At 41.1% G+C, this 21,952-nt stretch overlaps 1 protein-coding gene across 6 annotated transcripts in view; it reads left to right on the forward strand.

The window, feature by feature from the left end:
- iqgap2 (IQ motif containing GTPase activating protein 2) overlaps positions 1-21,952 on the forward strand; it is a 340,680-nt gene that overhangs the window by 184,008 nt on the left and 134,720 nt on the right. For all 6 annotated transcript variants that reach the window (XM_069937770.1, XM_069937765.1, XM_069937779.1 and 3 more), the window contains 7 exons: positions 6,190-6,257; positions 7,018-7,131; positions 7,629-7,807; positions 11,033-11,120; positions 14,292-14,455; positions 19,856-19,943; positions 21,519-21,682. In XM_069937770.1, coding sequence (XP_069793871.1) covers positions 6,190-6,257; positions 7,018-7,131; positions 7,629-7,807; positions 11,033-11,120; positions 14,292-14,455; positions 19,856-19,943; positions 21,519-21,682 — 865 coding nt within the window. The remainder of the gene's footprint in view (positions 1-6,189; positions 6,258-7,017; positions 7,132-7,628; positions 7,808-11,032; positions 11,121-14,291; positions 14,456-19,855; positions 19,944-21,518; positions 21,683-21,952) is intronic.

A 21,952-nucleotide genomic window follows, 5' to 3' on the forward strand; every position in this document is an offset into this window, starting at 1 on the left:
TTTCTGCATTCCTTCTGCTTCACCCAGATTCTCCCACTCACCTACACATCAACGACAATTTGCAGTAGTCACTTAATCTATCAACCAACATGTCATCCAGAGGGAATTCACATGGCCACAGGGTGAACCGCAGTCAATAACTCACGAGACAGGACAGGGTCAATGGCAGAGTCTTGACTCCGGCCATTTGGGCAGTTCGGCAGAGTAACGAGTAGAGTTGGGGGCACGCGGCCATAACTCAGCCAGTTCTCAGCACAAGGTCTAGAGACTCGGCAATTCTTATAGCTTGATTAAGATTCAGCTCACCCGTCTCTAGCAGCCGCTGTTTCACATAGTTTGATTTCACTCCAGAGACTAATGAGTCCGGGACCAGTATATCAACAAATTCTTCTGCAGACCACGCTCTACAAAGGTCATGAAGGGTCAGGATAAAGTCACCGATCGACTCCCCTGGCTGCTGTTTGTGTGTAGCCAGCAAGTGTCTGGCATGCACTTCATTCTGCTGCCCCACATATTTTTCTCACAGAGCAGCGGTAGCAGCCAAATAAGACTCTCTCTCTTTCATCAGCATGAAGGCCTTGGTGCCTATCCGGGACAGAAGTAGGAGTACCTTCTGCTCGTCGTCCACTATCCCAGCTGCATTTAAAAATGCTTCTCGGCACTGCAGCCAATGCTCAAAGTGAGTCGCAGCCTCCAGGACTCCATGGGTCTAACTCATAATTTTCATAATTTGCTCTATTCTTACCAGAAGTTGAAATCTGTTCTGGTGGTGCGGGAGACCACTGGCTTTGGGGCTTGAACGTGCACTGGTGCTGGAACCCCCAGAGGAGGCGGTTGTTGAGCCTCCGGTTAGCGAACACGTGCTCCACCAACTGCTCCATTGTCTTCATCCCCCAACTATTTTCGGATCGGGCAATTACTTTTGAAGTCATCTCAGATGGACTTTGCTAATAAAATTGAACCGCAGTCAATAACCCACGAGACGGAAATTATGCGAATAACATAGGCTTTGATTAGCAAGAACATGGCAGTGTTATCCACCTATGAGGCTAGTCCCAATCTGAGCTGAGAGCAGTGGAGAGGAACACCTGCATGCCTCTAGTCAGCCTATAGCGTCAGTCCTCCATAGCAGCTAGCAGTGAGCAACTCTTCTTCTTCTTTGGCTTGGCTTCGCGGACGAAGATTTATGGAGGGGGGTAAATGTCCACGTCAGCTGCAGGCTCGTTTGTGGCTGACAAGTCCGATGCGGGACAGGCAGACACGGTTGCAGCGGTTGCAGGGGAAAATTGGTTGGTTGGGATACTGATGATCACCATACAGGGTGGAGTGTGGTAGTGAAGATTGAACTTGGGGTACTGAAGCTGTAAGACAACAGCTCTGCCAGTTGTACTGAGATGCTAGGCCTTCAGGGTGAATCAGTGAATCACTTGTGCTTGCAATTTATTTGGTGCTCAGTTGTCTTCTCCATCTTGGAGAAACAAAAGCAGACTGATTAGGCACTTTGCAGAATGCCATTCAGTTTTTCAAGCTGATTGAGTTTTCAGTCTCCTATACCTTTAATTCCTATCTCCTTCCTTCTCTAACAAGCCTCCTGTACTATCTCCAGCATAGAAAAGATGGCATTCTGGGATCAGTCCCATTTGCATATGGTTCATTACCTTTTGAACCCTTCCTGTCCATCTCCCTGTCTTTTGAATGTCGTATTTGTGCCTGATTCTAATGCTTCGTCTTGTGGCAGCTCGATCCACTTTTGTACTCCCTTCTGAGTGAAAAAGATGCCCCTCAGATCCATCTTAATTCTCTCCTCTCTCACCTTAAATCCACGTCCTCTGATTCTATCGGCCATATACCAAAGAAAACCTGCTTGTGCTGGAATCTTGAGTGAACAAAGATTAAGCTGGAAGGATTCAGTGGGGTCAGGTAACGTTTATGGAGAGAAATGACCTGGCAGGTCTCGACAAACTCCTCCTCACCCAATTTGCTCCTGATTATCTCTTTCCGCGGATGCTTCCTGATCCACTTCACGTTCCCTTAGATCTTCTCTGATAGGGTGAACACTTTATCCTACCCAGCCCTCCCCTTCCTTAGCTGTAAATTAAAACAACCATTTGCTCTGTCTCCATTCTCCCAGATCTGTACCATTTTTCCAGTTGCAATATAGGGTCCTTGACCAGAAACTCAATGTTCTCTGTGCACAGATGCTACTGAAGTGCTCCCAGCATTTGCATTGTACTCTTTTCCAATTACCGATTGAAGCTGGAATCTCTTTACCTGAGTTCAGCTTGACGATGGGTATGAGGGGCAGATGGGATGCAAGCGATAAAGTTAAATGCTTGGGCCAGGCTGGCTCAGGTTTGTGCTAAGTGCTGGTCACTACACACACTGTGGCACAGGCTGAAGGGTCCCCCTCAGAGTGATTTAGGAGTATAGAGCCAGGCACCAGGCTGAGAATTGATGTGGCTTGGGAGTTGTTTAAATTGGGCTGGTTTGCGTAGCAGTTTTAGGCTTGTGACCGGGGTTCGAATCCCGCGCTGTTTGTGAGGAGTTTGTACATTCTCCCCGTGTCTGCGTGGGCATTCCCTCGGGGCTCCGGTTTCCTCACACTGTTTGAAACTCACTGGGGGTGTAAATTGGGCAGCACAAAATGTTACCGTGCTGTATGTCTAGATGAATAAATAAAAAGATGATAGAATCAAAACTTATCATGATCATGTTATGATCATGATCATTGTTTTGTGGCAGCAATTATTGCTATAAATTGCATTTAAAATAAATAAATTAGTGCAAAAAGGAGAGAGAATGAGGTAGTGTCTGTGGTACGTCGTCCATTTAGAAATCTGATGGCGGAGGGAAATAAGCTGTGTTTTTACCACTGGTTGTTTATCTTCAGGCTCCTGTACCTCCTTCCCGATGGTGACAGTGTGAAGAAGGCATTGCCTAGGTAGTGGGGGTCCTAAATGATAGAGCTGCTTTCTAAAGACACTGCCTGTTGTAGATGACCTCATTGGAGTGAAGACTGATGGTGCTGGCCGAGTTCTTTGTAGTCTTTTCCTGACTTAAGCAGTGACACCTCCACACCAGACAGTGATGCAGTCAGTCAGAATGCTCTCCACGGTACACCTGTAGAAGTTTGTAAGAGTCTTTGGTGACGTACCAAATCTCCTCAAACTCCTCTCAAAGTATAGCTGCTGACGAGCCTTCTTCGTGATTGCATCAACATGGAGGCTCCAGAATAGGATAGATCTTCAGAGATGTTAGCGCCCAGGAATTTGAAGCACCCTTTCCACTTCTGACCCCTCGATGAGGATTGGTTCATGTTCTCCTGATTTTCCCCTTCTGCAGTCCACAAATGGCTCCTTGGTTTTGCTAATGTTGAGTGCAAGGTTGTTGTGGTTGTGACCCTACTCAACTAGTTGATTTATCTCCCTCCTGTACACTTCTTTATCGCCATCTGTGTCCTGCTTAAAGATTTGTCATGGAGACAGACTTCAAAATCTTGATATAATGGAATCTCTGCAATGGAGTCTGTACGCACAGGTGGTCTAGTGGGGAGGGGATTCTAGACTGACTTACTTGAGACTACAATACACAAGAGAACGGCTGGGAATGAAAAGAGGATTGCAAGTGCTAAGGTATGGATGTGATAGGCTTGGGTTGGGTTCCAATTTTATGTCCCATGAAATGGTGTTTATTGAACACTTGCCTCGTCCCTGCTTAATGCAGTGGCATTGAAATCCGTTGTAATGCCCCTTCTGATCCCTGACTGTAGCACTGTCCAAGGTGGAATACATCAACTTGCTGAGCACTAAGTGGAGAACATTATAATTCCAAGGTTCTTTTTCTAATAATATTGTAATTTATAATTGTAAAATACATGAGATACTTCAGCTTTTGTCTGCAGAAAGGCAAAGAGTCGCCATGAGTATTGCCCAGTGGCCCCATCAATAAGAAAAAGAGAATCCCTTCAGAGTTGCTGAGTGTCCATGGATTTGCCTGTAGAATTCTTGCAACCTCTGTAGCTGCACAGACTGAAATTCAGATCATCAGCCATTTGAGCTTCAGATCCAAACCTCTGATACGATCAGGAAACCTTTAGCACCTGAGGTGTTTCATGAGTCCTTCTTGCCATCAACATCCTTTTGAATCCTGGTTCCGATACTTGGTTCCCATGAACCAGATCTGTCTCCAGCAGCTCGCAGTCTGTGTGGGTCCTTCACAGGATCGGAACCAAGGTTTGGGGGGGGGGGCAGCATTCATAGCCATTGTCCCCCCCCCAAAATGAGTTATTGTGGACCCCCCCCCCACTCATGGCCATTCCACCCCCCCCCCCCCCCCCCATGAAGTATTGTGACCCGCAGCCTAGCATCACTAGTCTTCAGGCAATATGAGCAGCGCGTTTGTCTGCTACAACGGAGGGAGGAGTAAGGCAGCGGTGCAAGATTCATGGTAGGCACCACCACCGCCCCACTGCTCCCCGCTAAAACTTGTTCTGGTGTTGACCTTGGACCTTCAGGCGCTGAGCCCCTCGCTGGTCTGCTGCATGGTCACCATCCTGTAGGGTCATCTTCTAGGCTTCTCCTTCTCAATGGGGAGGGGGACATTCTCCCCATTTCTGATGCTCTGCACCAGTCGGTCAGCTGTTCCCCAGAACTCTGCAACCCCTCAATGTTTAAAATAAAAACTTGGCTCCTTTAGCTGTCGGCGTTGTGACCGGGCAGTAGGACCCTGCGGAACAGTGCTCTGTCTCCATTCTCCCAGATCTGTACCAGCATCAAAGATGTACTACAGTAGCTTTGGTAGCGCCACCATTTTTCTTTATTGTTATTTAAATCTAATATAAGAAATGCTGACCTTGTGCTGCGTACTTCATGGCTCCAGAAATGAAACATAGGTTTAGGGTTTATATTTTCCTCAGTAGTATTTGAAGTGAAGCATACAACATGAAGGGAAGGATATTGAACAATCCAAGTACAATGATAGAGAAACTGTGGCTTGGATTTTAAATCTCAACCTAAGAACATAATATTGTAGAAGCAATGTTTGTAAAATATATTTTCAGGGAACACAGCAGAACTTTGAGCATAAAATGTTGATAGAAAAAATATAATTTAGGTTTGATGGGAAGCCTGTAAAATGAGCACCAGCATGTCTAGCCTCTTGTGCCTCAACTGTTGTACACGCTTCCAAATTTCCTTGCACTGGAAATGTCAGTTCGTGACATGTGTGCAAAGCTATTGGCACAGCACCCCCTAGAGGGAATTGAGTCAAAGCTGGACGTGAATAAAGCTGTGAAGAAATTGTTCACTGTAAGTTTTTTTTGTTGTGAGATTCTGATGTGCAGCCAAAATTATCTAAAGCTTTAATAATGTGTGTTAGGTTGTCACGTCCACACCTTTCTATTGCATGCATTTTCTGGCACAAAGTTCAAAATCTTTGGGAAGGAAAGAGAGTGTGCAAGTTATTTGGCACAGCCACAAGGCAAAACACAAAGGTCAGAGACAAATCCTAAGCCATTCTTTGTTTTACAAGTTGAGAGACCCAAAGCAGCACTGCCCAGTAAAAATAAATGCATTATGAGCTGCATGTGACATTAGCTGCAACATTTTCGTTGCAGTACAATTTTAGTGGATCATTTGCTGAAAGGAATCTAGGTAAATAAAGAAAAGCACCATTTTTTTTTAAATTTGCACACTGCGTTTCTCTTACTGTCTGATACAAGCTCATTAAAGAGCATACAATTCTTATAGATATGAATTCTCATTTGTTCAATGATATATTTTGTTCCATTTTGTTTATAGCTGTAAATGTATTGAATTATCTGGGTTGATGGAATGAGAAATTATAGCTAAACTGTTGGAGGTATCATCTTTTTAAGAGTTTTTAAAAAAATTCCTCTCCAATGAACGCATAGACTAAACATCGAACCTGAAAGTTGCATTGACGGCTCAGGACTGTGGAAGATTTGAGTTGGAACACAGTAGATACGTAAAGACCACCCTGGCTGTCTTTTCTGTTGCTCTATGTTACATTTGTTCAGTGATTTGCAGGAATTCCTGAAAGAATGAATTGTAGTTTCAACTGCTAATGTCATGTGCTAGCAATCAACTAGAAACCCATAAATAGGGGGCATATTTGAACAAGTTAATTTTATATGTGGAGTATAATTTTATGCATTTGACTTTGTTACAGTCTATATCTGTTCAAACTTGGAATAGCACCTCAAATCCAAGACTTGCTAGGAAAAGTGGATTTTACAGGTAAATCATTATTTTGTCTTTTAAACTGAATTTTGGTTCAAAAAAACCTTTTTTTTTGAAGACTTTATTTAAAATTTTATAACATGAATACAATAGAGAATTACATTTAAAGAAAAATTTTTAAAAATTAAAATAGTATGATTACAATATTACATCAGAAAACTACACAAAATAACCCCCCCCGTTAATTGTAACACAATATTAATAATCTAACTTAAAATTAGTCCAACCCTCCCCCCAAAATAAAGAGTGAAGAGTTAATAAAATTAACAATATTATATATAGAAAAAAAATACCCACTTACAAAAAAAGAGATAAAACTTAACCTAAAAAAAATTCTAACAACAAAAAAAAATTGTCAATACTAAAATATAATGCTTAAACATATATTTAAATCAAACTTAAATGCATATAATTAGCAAACGGAATCCACTTTAACTTATAAAAAGACATCTTATCCTGAATTGAAAAAGATATCCTTTCCACAGTCAAACAAAATTTCATTTCCAAATACCACTTATCTAAAGTTAGTATATTTCTATCTTTCCAAGTAAGTGCTATACATTTCTTAGCCACGACTAAAGCTAAATAGATAAATGAAATCTGGTAATCCTCTAAACCTAAATCAATTAATTGATTTAGAATTGATCATTAATCATTAATTGATTTAGGTTCAAAAAAACCTTTGATCAAATTCTGGAATTACTTGTTTGAGCTGATGATGTTTCTTGGCTACGATGTAACCGTACCTTTCTTTCAGAGGAAGAAATAAGTAATATGCGCAAAGAATTAGAGAAGTATGGAATTCAGATGCCTGCATTCAGCAAAATTGGAGGAATTCTGGCAAACGAACTTTCGGTTGATGAAGCTGCATGTATGTATGTGGTTTTTGCAGGCTCCTAATAGCTGGCAAAAAATGTGCAAGTTTTGAAACAAAAAAATTGCTGATGGAAATCTGAAATAATAAACTGGAAACAGCCAGGAAGGAAGAAAAAGATTGAATGTTTCAGGTCAAGCTGTCTGTCAGTTCTGACCTAAAATATTGACTGTTTCTCTGTCCATTAAAAAAGTCTGTGGCTAAAGTTTCCACCTGTAATTTCTTTTTAACCCAACTGTTGAAACCCTATAGATTTGGTGAAATCTTCTATACTTGAAGTTGCAAAAACTGCTGAAATATGTTGGGTATGCGAATATTGGATTCAATTTATTCTGATATTTTTCAGTTCATTAGAAGAATTATCACATCTTTAGTACCCTTCCCTTTTATCCATGTATTTAGTTCTAAATACCAGTATTAATATTTGCAAATGCATTAAGACCACGTGATCACACTTTGTACTCATTTCATTTTTAACTGATTTCCTTCCCCAGTGCATGCTGCAGTAATTGCAATCAATGAAGCAATATCTCACAGGGTCGCAGAGGAGACCGTAAAGGCTTTAGCAAACCCAAATGCGGTTTTAAGTAATATAGAGAACAATTGGGCTCAGGATTATCAAGAGCAATTATTTGATGCAAAGGAAATGAAGCAAGAGAGTGCCAAAAGCAAGGTAGGATATCATTCTCCACTTTTACTGTGATTATGAGTTTGTTGTCATGTACATTGTACAATGTGCATCAAAATTCTTACACTGCAGCTGAACAGGTATTTGTGAAAATAGAAACTGCAGCTGAACAGGTATTTGTGAAAATAGAAACTGCAGCTGAACAGGTATTTGTGAAAATAGAAACTGCAGCTGAACAGGTATTTGTGAAAATAGAATTATCATGGTATACTTAATTGAATTAAATAAGAAGAGAGAAAATGAATATTCACAGTAATCCTAGTGCAAAAAAAAGACTTGTCATGGTCCCAGCATTCCTTTTGTGGTGTCAGACCAGTCCAGGATTAGAGTAACAGGGTTCAAGACCCAAGGAGTTGTTGGAACGAAACTGTTCTTGAACCTAAAGGTAGGTACTGGTCTTCAGGTTTCTATAATTCTGTCCAAAGGTAGCAGTGAGAAGAGGTTGTGAGGTTGGCTACCTTATTGAGGCAGTGCCTCACATAGATGTCTGCTGTGGTTGGAAGGTCGGAGCCTGGGATGAGCCTGGCGATGTCTGCTACCTTCTGCAGCCACACGATTTTCCAAATTAGGCTATGATGCAACCGGTCAATATATTTTCTTCAGTGCAACTGTCAAAAATGATCAAAGATCTGATAACTTTAAATGTTTTTTTTTTAAACAATTGGTTTTCTTTTGGGTGTGAATTAAAATTTAGTTGCCTAATTCAAATCTTTGGGGTCCACTTTTTTAAAAATAACAAATTCACTTTGTCAAACTGCAAGAGTGAAAAATTGCATATCTCAATTCAGTAGGTTATGGGTTTTACTTTTCAGTACATGTTCCTTCCACAATCTTATGAAACACAAAAGAAATAAAAAGAATCAGAATCCATTGTCATGAGCAAGTCGTGAAATTCAGTGTTTTGCAGCAACATCACGTGGATATAAACCACCTTACAATACATTTTTTTGAAATGCATGAAAATTAAGGCAGTTTTCTCCGATGGTAGCAGAGTGAAAAGGGGGTGATGGGGGTCTTTGAGGATAGAGGCCACTTTTTTAAGACACTGCCTCTGGAGTTTATTCTTGTCCTGAGAGTTGGCACCTTCATACCAGACGGTGACGCAACCAGCCAGAAGACTGAAAACTTTCAACAGTTAGCAGTCTTTCAGCCCACACTTGATTCTAATAGCTTGTATTTTCCACTAGATGCCATTTCTTTATAATTTCTTGAAGAAGTTGATGTGATTTTGGAATAACGGGGCATAGGAACACACCATCCAAGATAAATTGGATTCTTAATTATTCCAGACAATCATGGGGATTGATGGGTTAACAATACAGCCTTTTAGTCTATGCATTCAATTATCAAATAGCATAGTACTATGAGAAATGGATAACAGGAATTGAGGGGTGGGATAAGATTGTGAAGAGGAAACAAAGGCTTCAAGGCAACTTAAACAAGGTGGCAAAGACATTGTTCCTTGAACTTTTAAAAATATATCACTATTTACATTATATACTTCCAGTGGGATGGAGAATTCCATGCATTTGGCAACTCTCTGGCAGAAGTTGTTCCGATGAGCCTCTGTTTTAAATGGCCACCCTTAGTCCTGTGACTATGTTACCTCATTTGAGAACCTCCCATTGGTGAAAACAGTTGAACAGTTTGTCATGTCTCCCTTTCTCCTCCCCACCCAAAGATTCTCAATAGAGTATTCCTCATTCCTTTAGATTACCTCCTTTCTGAAAAAAGGGTCACTAGATTCATACACAGTACTCCAGGCTTAGTTTCCCCAGTACCCTGTATAATTGTATTTCTAAAAGCCAGTCCTCTTGCTATCAAGATCAATGTGCATTTCTAACCACTTGCTACACCCTCCAGCAAACTTTTTCGATCCATGCACAGGCTAGCATAAAAGGCTGTGCAGGCAAAATTGCTGAATATAGTTAAAAAGGATATTGATTTCTGGGCAGAAAGAGTGCCTGTGGAAATAATAAGATATTGGATCAGCCATAGTTATACTGAATGGTGGAACAGATTACGTGGATTGAAACAGATGAATACCACTCCTTTATGTGATTCTATGAAGACATGGTAACAACAGTTTGACTCATTGCACTCACTCCTTTCAATAAGAATTTTGCAAAGATTTGGGTTTTATTTGATCTTTTGTGGAATTGTGAAATAAACAAAAATGTGAAACTAAGTTGAGGCATTGAATGGATGAACAGTCAGAATCTTTTCCTCAGTGCAAAAACTACACATAGGAGGGAAGGTATGTGTTTAAAATGGGGAGAGAAAGTTCAAGGGAGATGTGTGTGACAGATATTTTACACAGAGAGTGGTGGGTACCTGGAATGAGGAGTGGTGGATGCAGTTACAATAGTAATGTTTAAGGAGGTTGTTGTAGATCAGTTGTTCTCAACCTTTTTCCATTCACATTCCACTTTAAGTAATCCCCGTGACATAGATGCTCGTGATTAGTAAGGGATTGCTTAAGGTGGGGAACGGAAGGTTGGGAATCACTGCTTTAGACTTAATTGTTACTGAAATATTTTTCTTGAGAAAAATTGTCATTGGCCCATTTCCTTTGGAGTTATGAAACCATGCACATAACAAGTTAATTAGGTACAATTAAAGCAGTGGTATTCAAACTTTTTCTTTCCACCCATGTACCATCTTAAACAATCCCTTATTAATCTCAGAGCACCAATGGCATAGGGATTAGTTAAAGTGGCACTTGAGTGGAATAAAAATGTTGAGAACCACTGTTATAGATGGACATGTCAACATGAACTGAATCGAGGGATATTGGGTGCAAGTTAAATTTGGACATACTGGTCCATGTTATGTTCCATGTAACCCTGTGCAGCTGAAGCATGCTATGGGAGCAAATTTGGACCAAGTCAACTTGAGATGTTTTGGTTATGATCCACTCCAGACTGAGTTTTTTAAATTTTAATTTTAAACAATACAGTATAGTCGAAGGCCCTTAGGGCTCATGAAATCCATGCTTCCCAATTACACCCAAATAAATGACCAACCCTGTCTGTTTTTGGAGGATGGGTGGAAACTGGAGGACCCAGATAAAACCCATCCAGGTCACAGAGAGGACATTCAAACTCGTTACAGCCAGTGCTGGATTTGAACCTGGGTCGCTGGCACTGTAGTAATCGACACAAAAAAAATACCCCATTCATAGATTCTACTCCTGATTCTGGTTTTTAGGGTGATTCTGTTAATGCAGAAGAGAGGGATGTATATGAAGAACTACTGACTCGCAAGGAAATTCAAGATAATGTCGACAAAGTCAATGGTGAGTTCATATCTTTTTCTTAAATATTGTGCTTATATATAATGTTTTGTCAGCTCAGGTACACTCCTGTCAATTGTGTAATACTTTTGGAGGTAGCTTGTAGTTTTGTAACAATTCAGTAATTGAAAATCTAATTTTTTGACATCGAAATCCCATTGGAGATTGATATGTAATTATCCGGAGTTTCATGTTCTAATTAATTGTTTAAATGCAGTGGGAATTTATTAAGGAAAACTTGTTTAAAAAAAAACGAATTGAAAGGTCTATAATCAGTTCTTTGATATTTGACAAATGATTGTTGAATGGTATTTTGCATTATAAATATGTCTTGCACAAATATCCTGATATTCTACTTCACAGAATTATCGCCATCAGATTTGCCTTTGAGTAGAAGAACAATGTCAATTCCTGGAATTAAATAGTAAATGTTATTATTATGATGATTATTATGATGATATTGGTTAAAATCGCAATAGCTCTACCATAATAATACAAACTATAGAACCTTGTGGTACTGAAACAGGCCCTTTGGCCCTTCTAGTCCTTGCCAGACTACTTTTCTGCCTGGTCCCACTGACTGCACCAGGGCTACATCCTTCCATATACCTCCCATCCATGAACCTGCCAAATTTTTCTTAAATGTCATAACTGATTCTGAATTTACCAATTCAGTTGGCAGCTTGTTCCAAACTCCCTCCACTCTCTGTGCTAACATGTTCCTTTTAAATTTTTCCCCTTTCATTCTTAAATCATGCCTCAGTGAAAAACTTACTCTATCTAGGCCCATCATAATTTTGTGCACCTCTATCAAATCTCCCCTCATTCTTCTGCGCTCCAAGGAGTAAAGTCCTAGCCTCTTTAACCTTGCCCTGTAACCCAGTTCTTCAAGTCCTGGCAGCATCCTTGTAAATCTTCTCTTCACTCTTATTTTCAGTGCTGTTATCCTGCAGTTACATGACCAAAACTGCACAAAATACTCCATATTTGGCCTCACCAATGTCTGAAAAAGTCAGCGTTACATTCAAACTCCTATACTCAATGCTTTGATTCATGAAGGTCAATGTTTATGACCATATCTCTCTGTGATGTCGCTTTCAAGGAATTATGTATCTGTATTCCCAGATCCCTCTGTACTACCGCACTCCTCAGTGCCCTAAGATTTACAGTGTATATTCTACCTTGGTTTCTCCTTCCAAAATGCAACACCTCACACTTTCCTGCATTAAATTAAATTCCATCTGCCATTTTTCAGCCCATTTTTCCAGCTTGTCCAGATCCCCCTGCAAGCTTTGAAAGCCTTCCTCGATATCCACAACACCTCCAGTCTTTGTGTCATCTCCAGATTTGCTGATCCAATTTACCACATTATCAACCAGATCATTGATATAGATGACAAACAATAATGGTCCTGGCACTGATCACTAAGCCACACCACTAGTCACAGGCCTCCAATGTGAGAAACAATCATGCACTACCATTCTCTGTCTTCTCCCATATAGCCCAATGCTGAATCTAGTTTGCTGCTTCACCATGAGTGACTGAACCTCCCTGACTAATCACCCCCACACCCCATTCCAGATTTGGTGGCAACCTCATTGAAAAATTCTATAAGATTGGTTAAATGTGACCTACCACGCACAAAGCCATGTTGTCTATCCCTCATTGGTCCCCGTCGATCCAAATATTTGTATATCTGATCTCTTAGAACAACTTCCAATGACTTGCCCACTACTGATGTGAAGCTCATCAACCTATAGTTTCCTGGATTACTTTTAGAGCCTCTTTAAAAAAACTGAACAACACGGGCCACTCTCCATCCCCCCAACACCTCACCCATTTGTATTTCTATTGGAAGGTAAGTCTGCATTAGTCAAGAATTTTCACAAAATTTATTGTACTATTAGATTTGGGAACTGATACGCTCCTCACAGTTGAGAACAAAACCTTTTACAACTGAAAGTAATTAGAGTACCCTCCATAATGTTTGGGATAAAGATACTTTTTTTTCTTTATTTGCCCCTGTGCTCCACAGATTTAAATTTATATCAAACAATTCACTTGTAATTAAAGTGCACATTCCAGATTTTATTCAAGGTTATTTGTACACATTGACCCTGTAGTACTTAGAGAACTTTTTATACATAGACCCTCATTTCAGGGCACCATAATATCTGGGACATTTGGCTTCATGGGTGTTTGTGAGTAGGTTTAATTGCTTCATTGCTGCAGGTATAAGAGAGTGAGGTTTGCTTCTCAGCTTTTGATCACCTTTGAAGTCTGTAGTTGCCATTTTTCAACACAAAGACCAGGGTTGTGCCAGTGAAAGTCAAAGAAGCCATTGTGAGGCAGAGAAACAAAATAAAACAGTAAAAGACATCGCCCAAACCTTAGGATTTATCAAAATCAGTTGTTTGGAACATCATTAAGAAGAAAGGGCGTACTAGTGAGCTCAGTAATCACAAAGGGACTGGTATTCCAAGGAAGACCTCCAAAGCTGATGACTGAAGAATTCTCATCATAATGAAGAAAAATCCCCAAACATATGTCTGACAGATCAGAAACCATCTTCACGAGACAGGTGTGGAAAAGACAATGACTACTGTCTGCAGGAGAAGATGAAAACTATAGCAAAGGTGGTATGCTTTGCATCTTGGGCAGTTCCTTTACACCCCGCACTCTGTTCTTGCGATCACCCTGAGACAGGTTAATCTTGGTCTTGTTGATCCACAAGGCAGAATTCTGCAGGCTCTTTGAAATATTTCATGGCAAACTGTAATCTGACCATCCTTTCTGTGGCTAACTAGTGGTTTCCATCTTGCAGTGTGGCCTCTGTATTTCTGTTCATGAAATCTTCTGTGGAATTTTCTGCAGACGCCAAAGGTGATCAAAAGCTGAGAAGCAAGACTAGCTCCCTTATACCTCACCAATGAAGCAATAAATGTACCTGAGTACTCACAAACACCCATGAAGCCAAATGCCCCAAACATTATTGACCCATGAAATGAGGGAACTATGTAAAAAAGTACTATGGTTTAGCAGGCCTTGTAGGTGTCTTCCAGTATTTAGGGTAGTTGTTTGAAAACTCTTTCTTTGTTCTCACTATTAATTTACACAACTATGTACATGCATGATACCCGTTTAAAAACTATCCTTTCATCTTTCATTCCTTAGTAAATAAAGCTCTGCATAGAGTGAATGAAGCCCTGGTGAAACGGAATGAGAATGATTTACTGTCTGGTCTGCAGGACCCTTCATTAACTCTTGTGGCAGTGTACCAAGAGAACACACCATGGTATCTAACATATCTCTGGACTCAAAGAGAGCAGAAATTACAGGTACCTGAGTACTCACAAACTACATCAGACATTAACCACAACATTGAGAATAACCACATACACTATTGATATATAGCTGTTTCAGTTTTTTTTTTCAACTTGTTAGAGCTGATCAGTGCATTCAGTTTATTTCAGCAAAAAGGCCAATGTCATGGATGTTTTATACTCAAGCATAAAATTGAAATTTGTCCTCACCACAGGCAATCCAAAACTGACCTGTCTCAATGTATTTTCAAACCTAATCCTCAAGCATTTGCAGAATATAAATGGTAGCAGGAAGTTAAGCCTGACGTCCATGACCAAGAATGGAGAAGCAAGTCACCCCACAAATTCCCATGGCCAGTTATCACCTCCCGAATGTGGGACCTGAAGGCAATGCTAAGGATTCTTGGCAACATTCACCATGTACTTCTGCCTGCAATTCTGGATATCATTTACCACACACTCACCGCCAACGTTTCACCCCTTCCCACTCCCAACATTTGGGTAATATTTACCTTGCCGAATATTACATCCTGACAGAAGCATCAAACCCAATGTGACAACACCTAAAAATACAACCCGATGTTGTGTTGCCTCTTGGGTGCTCTGGTCCAGGATGTCCCTGAGTGGTTGTAGAATATTATTCCGGGGTAGGGTGAGCAGCCAAAGGACATGACAGAGGCAGGAGTGGGCTAGAGGTCCTGCAAAGTAAGTTTAGGGAGTCAGGAAGGAGGTTGAAAAGCAGGATCTCCAAAGTGGTCATCTCTGGATTACTCCTGATGCCATGAGCTAGGGAAAACCAGAAGAGGAAGATGGTGCAGACAAAAGTATGGCTGAAGGGATGGTGTAGGGTCAGGGTTTCAGATTCTTGGATCATTGGAACCTTTTTTGTGGAAGAGGTGACTTGTTCAAGTGGTCAGGTTGCACCTGAACTGGAGGGGACCAATATCCTGGTAGGAAGGTTTGCTAATACTGTTGATGGTGGGTGGGGGGGGGGCGGGGGGGCGGGAGAGAGTGGGGGTTTAAACTAGGTTGGCAGGGTGGTGGGAGCCAAAGTGAAGAGGCAGATGAACAGGCAGTTGGCGAACAATTAAAGGCAGCTGGAAGGATGTTTTTGTGGAAGGACAGGCAGGTAGGGCAAAATTGCAGCCATTGGGGATGAGTTGCAATGATTCAGGGTCAAAAAAGTGACAAGTACAGGGCTTTTCTATTTAAATGAACACAGCACAAGAAATAAGGTTGATGACCTTGTAAAACAACTACAGATTGGCAAGTATGGTGTTGTAGCTATCACAGAGTCATGACAAATCGAAGGGTGTCATTGGGAGTTGAATGTCCAAGGCCAGTGTATTAAAGGATAAGCAAGTAAACAGAGGAGATGGTGTGGCTTTATTGGTAAGAAATAACATTAAATCATTAGAAAGTGGTGACATACGTTCAGAAGATATAGAATCATTGTTGGTAGAGTTAAGAAATGGCAAGGGTTAGAATACACTGTTGGTAGTTATATAAAGACCTCCAAAAGGTAGCTGGGATATGGACAACAGATTACAACAGCAAATAGAAAAGGTGTGTCAGAAGGGCAATATTATTATAGTCACGGGGGATTTTAACGAGCTAGTAGGTTGGGAAATCCAGGTTAGGTCTTGGTCCAAAGGGGGAGAATTTGTAGAATGCATATGCAATGGCTTCTTTATAAACAGTTTGTACCTGAGCCAACCAGGGAAATAGCAATTCTGGACTGGGTATTGTATAATGAACCCCTTAGGATCATCAAATGGTAGAATTCGCCCGGCAGTTTGAGAGGGAGAAACTAAAATCAAAGTTGTCACTATACCAGTGGAACAAAGGGGACTACAGAGGTATGAGAGGGGAACTGGCAAAAGGTCATTGGAAAGGCACGATAGCAGAGGCAACAGCAGAGCAGCAATGGCTGGAGTTTCTGCGAGAAATAAGAAAAGTGCAGGACAAGCATATTTCAAGAAGGAAAAAATATTTGAATATAAAAATAACCCAGTTGTGGCAAGAGACGCCAAAGTAACGGAGGATGAGAGGTGAGCTGATAGAGGTGTATAAGTTGATGAGAGGCATTGATTGTGTGGATCGTCAGAGGCTTTTTTCCCAGGGCTGAAGTGGTTGCCACAAAAGGGCACAGGTTTAAGGTGCTGGGGTGTAGGTACAGAGGAGATGACAGGGGTACGTTTTTTACGCGTGGAATGGGCTGCCGGCAATGGTGGTGGAGTCTAATACATTAGGGTCCTTTAAGAGGTTTTTGGATAGGTACATGGAACTTAGAGAAATAGAGGACTTTGGGTAAGCCTAGTAATTTCTAAGGTAGGGACAATGTTCAGCACAACTTGTGGGCCGAAGGGCCTGTATCATGCTGTAGGTTTTTCTATGTTTCTATGTAAAGACAAAAGAAAAGGCAGACAAGGAAACAAAAATTAGTAGAATGATAGAGGACTGGGCGGCTTTTAAAAGCATACAGGAGGCAACTAAGAAAGTCATTAGGAAGGAAAAGATTAACTTTGTAAAGAGGATAACAAATAATATCAAAAATATTAAAAGCTTTTTTAAAGTATTTTAAGAATCAAGTAAAATATAGGACTGGATAGAAAATGACGCTGGAGAAATTATAATGGGAGGCAAGAAGATGGCAGAGTAACTGAATATTTTTCATCTGTCTTCCCTGTGAAGACGTTAACATTATACCAGACTGTCAGGGAAGAGAGGTGAGCACAGTCACGATCACCAGAGAGAAGATGCTTGGGAGGCTTAAAGGTCTGGGTAGAAATGTCTCCCGCACCAGATGAAATGCACTCTCAGGTTTTGAAAAAAGTAACTATAGCCATTGTGGAGGCACTAGTGATGATCTTCCAAGTATCAATGGATTCTGGCAAGGTTCCATTGGACTGGAAAATTGCATAGAAAGGGCAGCAGAAAGGAAATTATAGACCTGTTAGTCTAACATCTGAGGTTTGGTAAGTTATGGGGGTAACTGAAGGTACATGACAAGGTGGGCTAAAGACAGCATGGATTGCTTCAGGGAAAATGTAGCTTGACACAACTGCAGTGTTTTGTGAGGAAACCGTAAGCAGTCAAGACAAAGGAGAATCAGTTGATGGTGGTATATTTGGACTTTCAAAAGGCATTTTGCATGGTGCTGCACATGAGGGTGGCTCACAAAATGAGAGATGCCAGCATGGATAGACCATTGCCGATCGGCAGGAGACAGAGAATGGGAATGAAGGGATCTTATTCTGGTTGGCTACTGCACAGTTCGATGATGGGGCCATATATTCTCATGTTGAATATTTATGATTTGGATTGTGGAATAAATGGCTTTGTGCTAAGTTTTCAGATAATACAAAGATAGGTGGCAGGGCAGATAGTGAGGGGAAAATAGAGAGGATGCAGAGACTGTTCAATTTAGGAGAATGTGCAAAGAAGTGGCAAATAAAATACATTGTTGGAAAGTGTGCAGTCATGTTCTTTAGTAGAAGGATTAAGCGGGCAGACTATTATTTGGATGGGGAGAAAATACAAAATTCGGAGGTGCAAAGCAACTTGGGAGTCTTTGTTTAGGACTTGCTGAAGGTTGATCAGGTTGAGTCAGTGGTGAAGAAGGTGAATGCAATATTGACCTTCCTATCTGGAGGAATATGATACAAGAGCAAGGATATGATGTTGCGGCTTTATATGCTATTGGTAGGGCCTCATTTGGAGTACAGGGTACAGTTTTGGGCTCCTTATTTCAGAAAGGATGTGCTGACTTTGGAGAGGGTTCAGAGAAGATCTACAAGAATTAATCCTGGAATAAAGGAATGAGCATGTGAGGAATGACTGATGGTTCTTGAACTGTACTTCTTGGAGCTCAGAAGAATGAGAGGAGACCTTGTAAAAACATTTCAAATGTTGAAAGGCCTGGACAGAGTAGATGTGGCAAAGATGTTTCCCGTGGTAGAGGACTTGAGGACAAGAGGGCACTACTTTGGGATTGAAGAGTGTCCATTTAAAACATAAATGCAGAAGAATTTCTTTATCCAGAGTGTGGTAAACCTCTAGAATTTACTGCCACAGCTGTGGAGGCTAGGTTGTTGGGTGTATCTAAGGCGGAGATTAATAGGTATCTATCAGGCTATCAAAGGTTATATGAAGACAGCAGAGGAGTGGGAGAATAGATAAGCTCGTGATGGAATGGCAGAGCAGACTTGATGGGCTAAATGGCCTGCTTCTACCCTTCTATCTTCTGGTTTCATGTCAAGTCCCTCACATGACACATAGTTCCCGAGGGTGAATGTTTTGATTTATTCATTTTTTAGCATATAAACATTAAAAGCAGAGATACATTAATCCATTAATCTTGAGTGGTTGCCATGTTGTTTTATCTCAGGGTATTTTGCCATTTCTAGTGCTTTCAACTGTTGCTTGCTATAGTTTCAGACTGAGCAAATTTGGTGGAAGGAGTCTGAAGGAGGCAGTGGAGGGTTTTTTTAAACTTATCAGGGGTCTGTGATCATATTTGCCTTCATTGGAAAGCGTGTTGAGTTGACATTAGGTTGACATGTTCCAACCATAAAAGGCGTTGGTGAGAGCACACTTGACTATTGTGTGCTGTTCTGGTCACCCAGCTATTAGAAGGATGTTGTTAAGCTGGAAAGGATACAGAGAGATTTATGAGGATGTTGCTAGGATTAGAAGGCTTAAATTATAAGAAGAAACTGGATAGGCGGAGACTCTCTTGTGCTCTGCAATACTGAGCAGTAACTTTGTGGAGGTTCATAAATTCGTGACAGGCACGAATAAGGAAAAAGGACACAGTCATTTAGATAGAGAATGTAGATTTAAGGTGAGAGGTGACTTGCCTGAGCAGAAACTTTTTTCCCGCAGGTTGGTGGGTTTGTGAAATGACCTTCTAGAGGGTATGGATGCGACATTTAAACACACTTATACAGGTAATAGATAGCAAGGGTTTAGAAGCAAAGCTCAATATGGGACTAGGTCAGATAGAGAGCTTAGCAAGTTGGGACTGTTTGCATTCTATATGACCATTGAGAGATTAAAAATTGAAATATATGCCCAAGAAACCGTCCCCAAGTTCTGATACACCAATGGTCATTCTCGTTTGCTGAATACAGCACCTTGCTCTTGATTCAACCAGACATCTGCCCTGTAACGCTGACACCAGTCAGACCAACTTGGAGAAAGTCCCATCTTAGCACAGCATGACCCAGCCCAACCCATTCTGAGTACAAATCTATCAGTAGAATGTACATTTGAAACATGACTTGTGTTAGTACTCAGAGCAATCTGCACAAGGCAGCAAATGGTTGGTGTATCTAATAAGTAAGATTGATGAAAGTGCATTATTAAATGTGCATCTGAAACATGAACATTTTATCCTTGCGCTTTTCCCAGGAAGAGGGTTTTTCTGGCATGCTTAATAAAGATGATCTTCAAACGGGTATCAGCATTTCCAATGACCAGGCCAGAGCCCATAAACTTAGTAAGTTTATTTTGTTGAATTTGTGTGAACTCTGTTTAATTTTTTGCCCCCAAGGATGGGAGCTTGTGAGAGAAAATGATCAGTGGTTCTTGTTGGCATTGCTTCTGGTTGGGGAGGATGGTGCATGGTGGAAGAGTTGAAATTCCCAGTGAACATACAGAAGGGAATTAAGGCTGTTCCAAACATGAGGGAGTTCCACTGAAAAAGCTGGGTTATTTTCCTCATAGTCAAGTATGCTGAGAGGAGTGCAATCCACAAACGTACCAGAGAAACTCAGCATCGAAAGGGTAACCACTGTTTTGGGCCTGGCCCCTTCATCAGGTACAAGGAGAAATAGGCAGATGCCTGAATAAAATGGTCAGGGAGAGTAATGGGCACAGGATAACAGGTCATATGTGGATTCAGGTGGGGGAGAGACTGAGAAGAGATAGGGGAGGGCCAAGGGTTGCTCTCTGATAGGAAAAGGAAGGGAAGGTGGTGGGGAGGAAAAGTGATGAGGAAAAGTGATAGTGGAGGGGGTTATGGGATATTCTCCAATTTTACACAGGTTTTCAGGCTTCTGTTCCTCCTGCCTGAATTTAGCAGTGAAAGCATAGAATACATAAGACTGTTCAAGGCATTGGTGAGGCCAAATTTAGAATACTGTGTGCAGTTCTGGTCCCCAAATTATAGGAAGGATATCAACAAGGTAGAGAAGATTTACTAAAATGTTACCTGGGTTTCAGCATCTAGATTACAAAGAAAGATTAAGCAGATTAGGTTTTCATTGCTTGGAGCGTAGAAGGTTGAGGGGGGATTTGATAGAAGTATTTAAGATTATGAGGGTGATAGATAGAGTTAATGTGGATAGGCTTTTTCCCTTGAGGGTAGAGAGATTGAAACAAGAGGTCATGAGTTAAGAGGCAAAAATTTACAAGTAATATGACGGGGAACTTTTTTACTCAGAGAGTGGTGACTGTGTGGAATGAGCTTCCTGGAGAAGTAGTGGTGGCAGGGTCCATTTTGTCATTTAAGGAAAAATTGGATAGGTATATGGATGGGAGGGGAATGGAGGGTTGTGGGCAGGGTACAGGTAGGTGGGTCTAGAGGAGAGTACTTGGTTCGATGCGGACTAGAAGGGCCGAGGTGGCTTGTTTCCATGCTGTAATGGCTATATGGTTATAAGAGGTTGTAGCCAGGGTGATGTTGGCTGCCTTTCACGAGGATGCTGAAACCTGGAGGAACTCGATGGACGGTCAGCATCTGTGGAGTCAGATAATGACCAATATTTACTGCAAAATTTTCTTGTAGGGTCTTGATCCAAAATGTCAACTTCCTTAGCCTCCACACAATCTGCCTGACACACTGAGTTCCTCCAGTTTAATTTTGGCACCAGCAGAAAATTAACTTGCAGTGTTACAGGGGACTAACAGAGCAATGAGACCAAGCCACCACATTGTTAGGGGCTATTTGACTATTACCTGTACCAATGCCAGAAAGGGAATGTGTTATTCTGCCTTGTATCACATTTTATTGCATTATAACCTGTTATGAAAGATTCTGCAACAAATGACTTTGTTTCTATTATTTATAAAGAGCTTGAAGCTGTTGAAAAGATAAATGCTGCAATTCACAGCAATGATGCAGTGCAGACTGTGAATGCACTGATGATGCCAGAGGCTCAGCTGCCTGTTGTATATCCGCACATGGCTGACCTGTATCAGCTGGAGCTGTCCAACCTACAGAGTCAGAATCCTGAGGTAAATGGTGGGGGTTAACCTGTAGTAATTGCTTATAAAATGGGAAGAAAAGTATCTTGAATCAAATGCAGTAAAAATCCCCGTTATCCAGAATTCAAGCAACCAAATAAAAATATTTTGAGGAAATAAATAAATAGACATTTTAACGAAAGTTTAAAATTGTAAAAGTAAATGTTCTCCGAAGCAACACACAACCCCTTGGTGAAGCTGGGAGAAAACATTCAGCCAGTGGAGTGCCCCACCGTGCACCCCCTGCAGCAGCTGATTGAA

Source organism: Narcine bancroftii, chromosome 1, assembly GCF_036971445.1.
Source record: "Narcine bancroftii isolate sNarBan1 chromosome 1, sNarBan1.hap1, whole genome shotgun sequence".
Classification (NCBI taxonomy): Eukaryota; Metazoa; Chordata; class Chondrichthyes; order Torpediniformes; family Narcinidae; genus Narcine; species Narcine bancroftii.